Here is a 13,190-nt window from a genome sequence, read left to right as displayed (position 1 = left end):
TTGCCCTGTGCACAGCAGCTCTTGTGCTGTCTATGTACCTCCAGCACCCAGCTGAAGGGAGGCAAGAAAACTGCTCTCACTCTTCTCACTATCTCACAGAACTATTCTGATTTCTTCTAGAAAATTCCAAGGGTCTCTACATGCCATTATAGGTACAAACCATACTGGCAACCAACCAAAGGGGGTGCCTTACAGATGGATTATACCAACTTCCTATAATCCAGTACATATCCTCATCAAAAACGACATACTAAATTGGTAAGGAATTGTATCCTAGGGCTCCGAATTACTTATCACCCCATGTCTGCTAGAGTGCCAGCTCCTGCTCTAGTGCTGCTGTCTCGACTGTTGTGGAAGGAGCTGGGGTTGACAGGCAATAAGCCCTGAAAGGAAATACTGAAGCAGGCACAATGTTTTATGGTTTATTAATTTGATATACTGCATGTCCATACTGATCCAAGCTATTTACAAAGAGAAATGTACATACAAACTTCAAATTCAGCAAATAACTAACATAAAACAATATACAAAAAATAAACATACATTACTATATTTATTAAAGTCAAGTGTTAAAACAAAAATAAAAAAACATAAGCAGCCTCACTGTGTGAGAGATAGAAATCGTTACAGTGAACTTGTATTCATGCTGCATTTCTTAAGTAGAAGCAGAATATTGAGAAATTTGTAGAGAATTAAATGATAAAAGACATCTGGGATACAAAGTGTTTTGAAAGTTTATTACCTTCCTGTTATTTATGTCAGAGTGAATAGTTACTTGCAAAAAGGAAAATAGTGTTAATCAACGTGGTACCAAGCAAAAAGAAGAAAATTATTTACCTTTGGGATTACCCATTTCGTAAATTACCTTGCAGAGGGATGGGTGGAAGGGCATTACCCAAATTGTTTCCAACAGATCAATATTCACAGGTTACAGGACAACAGTTACATCACTATTGACATGTTAGTCCTTGCACCGTGACAAGTGAGTAGCTCATGTGTTGCCGAGGTGACAGGGACACTGAACTGTAGGGGTCCTTACATTATATTCTGTTTTATAGTTGTAACCCAGCAGCTCTCTGGGTCAGTGAGACAGGCTCCATACATTAGTAATAGGATGGAAATTTCCTGTAAACAAAAGATCTTTTACAGGTTGCAGTTATTAAGCCAGTGCTTTTTTTTTCTAGATACAGGGCAATCATGGGGGGGGGGGGGGGTTAAATTGAGGTGACTACGAAGGGCCCCATGATTTGGGAAGGGCCCAGTACTCCCTGCAGCTGGCCACAAAACTCTTAGTAAAGTCACGGACCTCAGTAAAGTCACGGACCTCCTTGCTGCCGATAGGAGGCATAAGAAAGCAGCTCTCTTAGCTGCTGGTGCCTGCTTGGTCTCCATCATGTTATGGGAAAAGTATCAGTGGGGGAAAGTGGGGGGAGGGGGAGAAAAAAGGGTGTGTATGTGGGGGGAAGCACCAGTGTGTGTGTGTGTGTGGGAGTGCCTCTCTCACTCTTCTCTCCACCTCTTCAGGCTTTTGCCTTTCTCTTTCTTCTTTGCTCCTTACTCTGTACATGGCACACAGGTCTCATGGCCACAACTCTAGTGGCCAGTGCCCCAAATCTCGCTCAGCAGACTCACTCAGCCATCTCTCTGTTTCTTGCTCCATCTCCTCCCCTCTCTCAGGCAGCAGCCTGCAGGGAATAGGAGAAGAGGGGGGCAGAACAAAGAAGAACTATTTTGTTCCCTACTGTAACCCCTCCTTCTGTGCATCCCCTCCTCTCCTTTCCCATAGAGAACAGGAGGGAAAGGGATGAGGCTCATGCACAGCAAACAAGAACTTCCTTCCCTCCAGTCATTTCCCGGGGGTGGGGGGGGGGGTGCAAAAACGTCCTGAACTAATTAATTAAAACTGTTTAGATTTTGTCTTCTGTGGAAAGTGGCTCATTTAATGGATGATGATATATGTCTCTTACTTGCATTTCCCAACAAAAGATTTTGCATACAAGGTTACCCTGTGTCAGGTTTCAAGGACTACCTTAGAAGGCAAAGGCCAGGAAGCTGCAGAGAAGCCACTGGGGATACAGAGATAGAGAAAAACAAGGAGACATTAACCCTTTGGTTTTCAGGTAGTTAGATACATCCTTAGAATGTTCCATTGGTTCAGGACACAACATGCCCCGATTGGTGATAGTATATAAGGAGAGCAACAAAAGCATAGCTTTGCTGGTGAAACAGACATCTGGGATACGTTATCTGGAACCTTTGCTTGTCTGGCCTTGTTTCTCTGCTGCATCCTGCCCTGCAGTCATGCCCTGTTTCTGTTCCATGAATGTCTGTTGAGCTGCTGATTCTGAGCTCCAGTGTTGCAGCTGCTTGCCGAGATGCCTACAAAGCTAGATCTGGTTTTGCCCACCTTGGTTCAACTTTCATCCAGCTATCCATGCTTTTCAGATCTGTATTCTGACAGCTTGTGTCATCCCAAAACTAGAGGCTAGGCTGGGATGCAACAGGCAGCTGAGACACCTGAAATTTTGAAGGATTTAATAAATGCGGTTCAAACAATACAAGGCCCAGTTCCATAGTTTCCAGAAGAGGGTTAATACCTTGCAGGGGCCAAAGTGAATGGTTGTCCCTGGTTGTCCACTTGCTCATGGAGTCTCAAATGTCACTCCCAATGAAATTTGACAGAACAAGGAGTTCCTTGGATTACTCAGTGTAAATTCTGGTTTTGGCTAGAGCTGCATACTTATGTAAAGAGGTTTTAAATAAGCCTACTTTTAAAGGAGACCTCATCTGGGTTACTCCACTGCTATAGCAAGATAGTTGATTCCTTCATTGTGGGCTAATTTGTAGCCTCCATCTCTTAGATCTTTGGGGAGTCAGACTGGGTCTAGCTAGTTGAGAATAGTCTTTTTTTTTATTTGCAGTCACCTTGAGATTCTCATGGTTTGGGAGAACATAAGAAATTGCCATGCTGGGTCAGACCAAGAGTCCATCAAGCCCAGCATCCTGTTTCCAAAAGAGGCCAAACCAGGATTTTGTCACAGCATCTCAGAAGATCATCCAGCAGAGTAACTAGGACTGTTTCTGTTCAATGGCCTTTTCTGAACCCAGATTAATATGAGTCCAATCAGTTCTGCTCTGCTAGCCAGTTATTTAGCTCCACTCTTATTGACAGTTCTAGCACTTCCTCTAAAAAAGCAATATTGAACACTGAGTTGTAAATTTCAGGTATGTCTGTGTGTTTGTCTTTTTATTAGTGGCTGTACATCACTTTTTTTTATATCTGTAGGAAGTAGACCCTCAGTCTACTTCCCATAGATTTATTTATTTATTTATTTACACCTGTACTGATTATTTATTTATTTTATTTCTATATTGCTTATCATAAATCTAAATGGTTTGTATTTTTTCACATACATAATTGCTTTACACAAAAATCTGACAATACAAATAATAAAAACATTATTAAAAATACAATATAAAAATAAGTCATCCAGTAATACAAATTAAAAATAAACAAATTAACATTAATTCTGAAATATCAGTATAGTCTCAACTTTTTATTCATTTCTATAAAGGCCTTTCATGTTCCATGTTGCCTATTCCTTTAAAATCTACCAAATTGCTACTCTTTAAATACATCTCTGAAGAGCCAGGTCATTAATGCTTCTTAAATGCTCTATTGTCTCCCATTAAACAAAGCTTATCTGGCATAGAATTCCAAATTAGTGGCCCTGCCACTGATATAGGCCTATCACGCACTTCCCTTAAATGAACTTGTTTAATAGAGGGGACTATCAATAGTCTTATTCATTGATCATAAATCTCTTTGAGGTGTATATAAATATATTCTAGTCCCCAGCCAGACATTTTCTAGGTTATAAACAAGTGTATGCATTATTGTTACAGTATTGGTGGCTCAAGTTATGAGGCCCTCACTTGCCAGCTTTACTAACTTGGATGAACATGGATCCAGATTGCAGGTTGTTGGGCACAGGGCTGTCCGAGTCTTTCTGAGATCATCTTCTGTGATTGGGGTAAATTAATTTCATATCCCTTGCATATTCTAAGGAGATGAATTAGTCTTTGTCTCCAGGTGGGACAAGTCCTGATGGTACGATGAAGGTCCTTGATTTTATTCTCAAAGAAGGAGGCTATTTAATTTGCTTGAACATGTCAGTGACTGGGCAGCACAATTCATATCAAGGTTTTGGTGGGCCCTCTGTAAGAAGTTGGATGTGACCTTAGATTTCTCATCAGCCTATCAACCCCAATCTAATGGGCAAACGGAGAGGGTTAATCAGATCCTAGAGAACTTCCTAAGAGCCTATATGTTGGCCAGGCAACTTCTCCCATGGACTGGGTTTTGTTATAACAATTGAGTCAGTGAATCTTCTGGGTCCTCTCCATTTCACATTGTGTATGGCAGGCACCCTAAGGTACTGATACCCCTCCAGCTGACTACAGGGACTCCAACAGCAGAGCTGCTCTCATCCAATTTGCAACAGATTTAGCAAAATACTCAGATTCTCCTTAGGAAAGCAGTTGACCGGTACAAAATATGTGTGGACCAGAGGCATAAATCCACACCTCAGTTCACCCCAAGAGATAAAGTTTGGCTCAGCACTAGAAATATCCGACTCAAAGTACCCTCTGTCAGATTTGCATCAAGATTTATTGAACAGTATCAAATTATTATAAGACAACTGAACCTCATGATCTACAAACTCAGGATTCCCCCCCCCCCCCATATCCCTAACTCTTCCATGTATCCCTACTTAAGTTGCTGGTTTTCAACAGATATTCTAGGAAAACCCAGTTCCTGCTCCAGTCTCTTTTGTCCTGGACCCAGAATTTGAGATCAAAGAAATAATCAGAACATCATTACCATTCTGATACCATTTACAAAGAACTATAAATTGGAAGGATTATCTTTGTACAGAGTTTTGGATAATCCCTAAATTCCAGACAGAATAGCTGATGGAGCTCCAAATTCAAGAAGGAACAGTGGGATCCCAGTAAGAAAGAGGAAGAACCAAACAGTTGCTGGATTATTGCTGGATTATGGATTGAACATGGAGAAAATGTATTCTCTGTCAAATCTTTCATGTTGAACAAGTGCTTTAGTAAAGGTTTTAAGTTGAAACACCAGTCAAGAGTCCCTCTGGTTTCTTTTATTGTACGTAGAGATTAACACAGTTAATACCCAGAGTTTAGGAGATTTATCCTTCCCTCCTATGGAGGACCCTCCAGCGGGGGATTTGAGAGAAAGCTAGAGTAGGTTCAGTGACCCAGCCCTGATGTACTTTGTGATTCACTGAGAAGTGAGCTGAGTATGTGGCTTACAAATAGATGTAGGCTTATTATAGCTGTGGTGTTCCTGGATTCTATTAATGCTCAAATTGTTAGTGGTAGTTTTAGTTATTTTCTCCACTTTAGCAGTACATTCAGCATTACATTACCTTTTAATAATTTTGCTTATATCTTTTTCATCATCTCTTGATATTGTAAATGATTGACTAATAATGTCATAAGTGATTCCCATTGTCTCTTCATGATGTTTTACCTTTTTTTTTTTTGCCCAAAGTCACCTCCTTCTCCTTTGGGCTTTCAGCTTAATCAGAACCAACCTCTATTGGGTAATGGTGCCATGAGCCTTCATTCACATTTACCTGGGGATTTTTCCTCTGTTTTTATATCCCCCCACGACCCCAGTGTAGCCCAGTCCTTGCAGGATAGTCCTTGACTCGTGGCCCGAAACCAGAACTCCCTCTGGAACATGTCTAATATGGACCCTAAATATAGCCCCTAGTTGTCACTGTTGAGCACTGACTGTTTCTGCCCCAGGTACTGTGAATACTGCTTCCGTAGCATCCCCGGCCATCCCCAGAACTGAACCCAGGTCCTTTCTACGGCACTGCACGGCACTGGCCACCAAGTTACTGAGAAGGCCCCATGGTGCTTGTTAATTACAGCATGAAGAAGTGACAGGTCTTCTGTAACAGAGAAGAAACAAACACTGATTATTTTGTATTGCATGTATACTTTTTCCCTCTATATGACCTCAATATTTTTTTCCAATTTACTGTAGACTTCTGTGATATGCTTATTCTGCTTAGAGTACTCTCTTAGGCATGCAGAGCATGTTCTATCATTAGGAGAAAAGGAGGACTGACAAAGGCTTTATAAAAACTGATACAGTATCTCTGATATGTAAATGTGGCGGGTTATACTGTTTATCTGCAGTATGTCACACTAGAACTGTCATACAAATTCTTTGTTGAGCCTATCAACTAAAATCTGGATTACAAAGTGTTATTATTAAAATAAAAAGGAACGCTATCAAACCAAGCTTTCTATAGGGGGTGCAGATGACACAGGATACCATCAATCCTTCTGATTTCAGTTCAGAGCTAGCATTTCCCCAAAAGAAATGATTATAATGTACAGCATATTAAATAGTAACTGTTTTAAGTATCAGTGCGCTGTTTGCTTTAAATGGCTGTATCCATAAACTGTTTAGTCGCGGTAAGAGCATCCGGGGCAGGACAGGAGGTGGCGTTTCTATGTGATCTCTATGTCTGATAAAGGTTGTGTGTGTGTCACCTCCTTGCAGGTATGCATTGTGACAGCATTTGCCCTGAAGGACGGTGGGGTCCCAACTGCTCCTTGCCCTGCAATTGCAAAAATGGAGCCTCCTGCTCACCAGATGATGGAATCTGTGAATGTGCACCTGGCTACAGAGGCACCACCTGTCAGAGAAGTACGGGCCCAGCCCAATGTGTACTTAAATCATTCTTTTCCTTACAGCTCTTTGCTCTCTTGACATTACATTGTGCAATAGAAGCTATTTATATAATAGGATTCAAAGTTAATTTATGAAAATGTTTTATGCTGCATACGCACAGGATTTCATCTACCCAGGTAGGAAAAATAGAGAGGCTGCAGGTCAGATTTAATTAAAGAGAGAAGACGAGGCAAGATGGAAGGAAAAGGGGGTAGGGAGGGGCTCAAAAAGGAGGAAAAAAAAAAAAAAGATGCTGCAGTGACAGGGAGGGTAGAATGGATGAGGGGGTGAGACTCTTTCAACTTGCTCCCATTCTTATAAGGTTACTCCATTGCTTTACTCTGTTCCATTGGTATTCATACCAAGCCCTCGAAGGCTGCTGACGAGTTGGGTTTTCAGGATATCCCTAATGAAGATGCATGAGATGGATTTACATACAGTGGAAGCAGTGTATATGTAAGCCTTCACTGGGGATATCCTGAAAACCCAACTTGGTGGTGGTCCTTGAGGGCCAGGAGTGAATACCACTGTTGTATCCGCTTTGCTCATGTACTCTTCCAACCACGCTCACGCTGCCACCACCTCTGCTGGAGGTGTATGGCATTTTTGGGATACCCCCAAAAATGTAAGGTGTCAGCTTTGGTATATCTGTATTAATTGCTAATCTGCCAGTAGTAACTAGCCTATTTTATTCATATAAAAAGTTTGCTAAGTGTCTTATATGGATACTATTATTCTTTTTAAATTAGAAAATCATATTCCAATAAAATTGTTTTCTTTCTACCTTCCCAGATATTTCTATATTGTAGCTTTGGGACAGTAGAGGTAATGTGGTTGCTAAATGTTTTATAACATGGGCAGCGGTGATAATCCAATTCAGTCCCCAACCCCTCCCTCCTCAACATCACACAGGCGCTCTGTACCAAAAGAAAACCCAACGCACAATGTTATTTGGATAATCAAAGGTTGCAACTTTGTTACTTTAAACATGTTTGGATAAAACAAATTATACCCGATCTACTTCTGTGAAATAAATCTCATTAGGCCACTTCCTTGACTGCCCGCCATACAGGCCGATACAGTGGAGCGCACTGTTAACCGGCATTTGGATGTGCGTTTTCGATGCACTAGCTTTACCCCTTATTCAGTAAGGGGTAATAGCGCATCGAAAATGCACGTCCAACCCCCCCGAGACTAATAGCGCCCGCAACATGCAAATGCATGTTGATGGCCCTATTAGTCATTCCCGCGCGATTCAGAAAGCAAAATGTGCAGCCAAGCCGCACATTTTAGTTTAAGAAATTAGAGCCTACCCAAAGGTAAGCGTTAATTTCTGTTGGTGCCGGGCGATATTAAGTCGGAGGTCCCAAAAGTTTAAAAAAGTTAAAAATTAAAAAAAAAATTTTTTAATGGGCCCGCGGCTTGAAAACCGGATGCTCAATTTTGCCGGCGTCCGGTTTCCGAACCCGTGGCAGTCAGCGGGTTTGAGAACAGACGCTGGCAAAATTGAGCGTCGGCTGTCAAACTCGCTGACAGCCGCCGCTTCCGTCAAAAAAGAGGCGCTAGGGATGCGCTAGTGTCCCTAGCGCCTCTTTTTACCGCGGGCCCTAATTTAAATAAATTAAGTTACTGAATCGCGCGCACAGGAGAGCGGGTGCTCTCCCGCTCTCCCGCGTGGTTTACTGTATCGGCCCGTTAATAAGCAAGACATTCCACATTGCTTCCCCCCCCCAGTTGTGTTTGCAAGCAAGGTTGCCTCATTGCCCTTTATGTATCAACAGACCTACAGGATCCTTTGGTTAATACCTGTTGCCCCAGCTAACTTTGACCACTAGCTCAGGTATCCCACTCCTTAACTGCTGCAACAAATATATAACATATAAAAGTGTACATATGCCAAATCAGAACTAACTAACATTTAGCGCTATCTACTGTATTTCGTAACCCTTCATTGCAAGCTTTCAAGACTTGTTTTTTTTTAAACATATAATGCAATGCCATGAAAAAAGGGTGGAAGGGTGGAGCACGCTGGCACTGAGCAAAAAGGGGGATTGCTGTCACATCCAGCGCTTTTACTGGCAACTTGTGTCATTTCCTCCCCCTTTTCCTCTCCCCAGAGGTAAGCCCAAACTCCAAGATGAACAGGATGGATGGGGGAGGGAAGGGGTCGCAACCAGGCTGCAGTGTGCGTGCAGGGTCGCACAGTGGCAAGGGGGTGGGGGGGTGCGCCAGGAGCGTGGTGCCATATCATTTGCACACAACACAGCTCTTCTCAAATATATTCATCTGCTTGCTGCGGTAATAGACACCATCACACAAAAAGGCATCATTTTTGCCTGCATAAGCTATCAGGTGTACTTTTCTACCTGAAAATGCTTTAGCGAAATTTCGCTGTGCCTTTTACATAATCATCGCTTTCTATTAGTTTTTTTGTGCATTTTTCCTGCAAATAAAATCAATATAACAAGATTCTGAACTTAACTTTAGTTGTCACTGACAAAGCCCCCGACATGGCTCGCGTCACAGAAACCATCAAAATCCTGCATCAGGGGAACCATGGACATGACATCTCAGCAGCAACGTTCATTCAAGAGTGAAAACAGCCAGATGTCATTGTTATTTAAAAAGAAACAGACCAATACATTTCTTCCATGTATCACAGATGACCACACCTTCCTCATTGCATTGTGGATCTAAAAAAAAATACAACTTTTCTAATTAATGAATACCAGTCTATTTCCAAATTTAGACCACGGGGCTGTACTGTGTCTAATTTATTTATCCAAAACTGTTCACACCAGTAAACTGTATCTGGATAGATCAAATTTTGATGACAGTGGTACAGGTCTTGAACGAACAGACATGTACTGGTGTGCCCTGGGGAACCCCCTCCGAACAAACAGCTACAAATCTGTGCTTTGGATTCCGACTAAACTAAATTAATGTTGGAGAATCAGTAGAACTAGACGGACTTTCTCACAGTTTGGAGAAATGGAGTGATGAGTACAAAGTCCGGTAGAGCGGCACGCATAAAGGGATTGATCATGGATTCCAAGATGGCGATGGACTCACCTCGGCCTGTAATGGAAAACGACATGGCAGTGGTATCGGACGAGGTTATACCCACTATTATTAAAAGTGTCTTGTCAGTCTTAGAAGGTAGGCTATCCAAAATTCAGTCCACAATAGACAAAATCAAAGAGGGATTGGATGTGCAAGACCTGCGTCAGATGGAAATGGAGAAATGGATATTGACCTGAGAAGATCATGCAGCTCAAGTGGATTTACATATTGCCACGCTGCAAAAAGAAAATGCAGAGTTGATGGCTAAAATTGAAGACCAAGACAATCGCAACCAGCGGAATAACTTAAGAGTAATGGGGCAGATTTTTTATCTTACGCGTGCAGGGTACATTTGTGCCGCGCGCCTGTTATAAAATCCAGGGTCGGCGCATGCAAGGGGGTGCACACTTGTGCACCTTGCGCGCGCCGAGCCCTAGGGGAGGCCCGATGTCTTTCCCCATTCCCTCCGAGGCCGCTCTGAAATCGGAGCAGCCTCTGAGGTAACTTTCCTTTCGCTCCCCCCACCCCCTGCCCTATCTAAATCCCCCCCTACCTTTATTGCAGGAGTTACACCTGCCTCTGGCTGCCAGCGCGCCATCCCCCGGCACAGCCGCTGTGCTGGAGGACTCGGGACCACCCCAGACCTCCCCTTTTTCAAAGCCCTGGGACATACGCGTGTCCCGGGAATTGCGTGCACCACCGAGCCCTGGAACATACGCGTGTCCCGGGAATTGCGTGCACCACCAAGCCTATGCAAAATAGGCTCGGCGTGCGCAGGGGTAGGTTTTAAAGGGTTTTGCACGTGTAACCCTTTGAAAATCTACTCAATTAGTCTTCTGGAGACATTAAAAGAAAATGATCTGCCTGAATTTTTCAAAAAATGTTCCTGGAGGTGGTAGGATTGCTTGCTGGTGAACCCTACAACATAAGAACAAGCGCATAGAGTTGGGGCCGGTGTGGGAGAATGACAACAGGCCGAGACTGATAATTGCCCGTATTTTAAATTGGGCTGATAAAACTAAAATTTTGAATGCTTATTGCGCAAAAGGCTCTGTCAATATGATGAGACTAAGATTTTACTAATTAATAATTATTTGGCCAAAGTAGCACTGCAGAGAAAAGAACTCTCGCCTATTTGCTCTGAATTACATAAAAATGTGATATGTTTCTCAGGGCTTTTTCCTGCAAAGCTATGAATACATCATGCGGGCAAGATATTTTTATTGTCAGACAAAGAACAGATGCACATGTTCCTCCAGGGGCTGCGAAAGTAGTTGGAATTACAAACATGCACATTAGCGACAGATACATAGTTCATGGAGATTGATTGTACAGGGTGCAGGATGGAACATTTCTTTGAGATGTGGATATGCACCTGGGAATTTTCAGACGAGCCGTTCAGTCTGTGTATGAGAATCCAAATGCGGCCATTAACCAAGTTCGAGCTACTTTCAACTGCGTCTTAGCCACAACACTCTATTACCATAAATATTGGATCATGCTATAAATTGCATATTAAGGGAGAGGTTAAAGTGGCTGAAAGCTATAAACCTATTATCTTACAAATACAAAATATGGCAAAATATGCATGGCAGACATAGGCTGACTATACTGGATCACTTTTGGGGGCCGGGCAGATGCCTGCAAGGACTTTCACAAAAGCCACTGCGTCCGAGACTGTGAATTCCTAATGGCGGCTGTTGTCCAAGGTTGAGATTGCTTTCACATATGCCCCAGTTGCAGTAGCCTGCTAGCCTGAAGATTGAATTGCTCTATAAAATGTACTGCACTATTTGAACGCTGGAGGAACAATCCGTAATAGGATCAGCAGTTTAGACTGCAATTGTGGAAAAGAGTGGCATTGCCATCTGGGACCTTAATATGACATGTCTTGCGGTGAACAGTTTTTGGCCATGGGCTTGGGCCTGAGTCTCGTGTGGTCAAAAGATGCTGCCTGCGAAGTAGACGGAGAAGTCCCGACCAATTTGGACTAAAGCCTGACAGATGACACAGTAGGGTGGATGAGCTGCTCTGAGTTCAGCTGAAAGGATGCTTGAGAATTGATTATAAAGTGCGACACAAATATGGTGGCTGGACACAATTCTGAGTGTGCTCTGAATGATGATGGCTCTTCTTTCTTTTTGGTCTTTCTTTAATCTTGGTTTTCAGCATTCACAGGTTATTGCTCAGGGCCTATCTTCTTATCCTCTAGCTGTGAGGGGAAGAATGCTGGAGAGCGGAGTAGTCTATCCAGGGACTGCAGCGCTCCCTCACTCTTGGCAGCTTGTTGCACTTCCCCCTGCAGTGGTGCTAGTGACCCGATCATTGATCAAAGGCAATGAGCCATGTGACTGCATTTGCTCCTCACTCGTGGTATGCCTAGCACCTTGTTGCTGCCCAGATCTGGTCTCCCTCCTCCCACCATCACTTCCACAGCAGCTCGAGATTCTGCCAGAATATTATTGCCAGTCCTGCCTGAGCTTCTTTTTCTTCTTCCCCTGCCTGTCTTCTCGCTCCAAGCGGCTGTACTTCTTGTCATGGAAAGACCTGAAGTCTTGCTCCCGATGCTAATCCCACTGCATTTTGTGGCTGAGCGCAGACATCTAGGTTGACTTAAGTTATTATCAGCCATTCTGTTGGACCTGTTCTTCCTCAGTTTTCTCCTCCTTCCTTTATTCAATCAATATATATATATTTTGAATCGCCTGGTGCCACATAACAAAGATAGTTGTCCATTTGCTATCCCGACCCATTCCTCTCATGGTTTGCTGCTGCAGAAAACCTGTTTTTTAAATTGCCTTCTGCTCCTGCTATGCCAGTTGCCAACTCCTCCCTATTACTGCCTGTCTTGCACTCATCCCATGCCATGATTGCAATGGTCATCTCCTTCTGCAAGCTGCTGGATCCTTCAACCCCTGCATCTCGTCCATGCCAAGAGCCAAGGACCAGATCACACTAGCCACTCAAAAAAGAAGGGGAGCTTGCCTCTGAATGCTGACATGCTGCTGCTCTAAATGCAGGTGCTGAATGAAAAGGGGGATTACCAGCGCTTTTACTGGCAATTAGTACCATGTCACCCCCTTCTCCTCCCCCAGAGATAAGCCCAGGCTCCAAGATAAATGGGATGAATAGGGGGAAGGAAGAGGTTGCAGTCATGCTGATGTGTGTGTGTGCAGGGTCATGGGTGGGGACATGCTGGGAGCATGGTGCCATGTTATTTGATGCATCCGTGCACTCAGCGCAGACCTGCTCATAGAGGTACTGTGCATAATAAAATGAACTACTCCTTGCATAATGTTACCATGTTTTCTGATTGCAGTCTGTTCTCCTGGCTTTTATGGGC

General features: G+C 43.2%; 1 protein-coding gene across 3 annotated transcripts in view; it reads left to right on the top strand.

Annotated features, from left to right (window-relative positions):
• MEGF10 (multiple EGF like domains 10) overlaps window positions 1–13,190 on the top strand; it is a 419,721-nt gene that overhangs the window by 307,619 nt on the left and 98,912 nt on the right. For all 3 annotated transcript variants that reach the window (XM_029619232.1, XM_029619240.1, XM_029619250.1), the window contains one exon: window positions 6,614–6,760. In XM_029619232.1, coding sequence (XP_029475092.1) covers window positions 6,614–6,760 — 147 coding nt within the window. The remainder of the gene's footprint in view (window positions 1–6,613; window positions 6,761–13,190) is intronic.

Source organism: Rhinatrema bivittatum, chromosome 1, assembly GCF_901001135.1.
Source record: "Rhinatrema bivittatum chromosome 1, aRhiBiv1.1, whole genome shotgun sequence".
In the NCBI taxonomy this organism is placed as follows: Eukaryota; Metazoa; Chordata; class Amphibia; order Gymnophiona; family Rhinatrematidae; genus Rhinatrema; species Rhinatrema bivittatum.
This window is presented reverse-complemented; position numbering and strand designations above follow the sequence as displayed.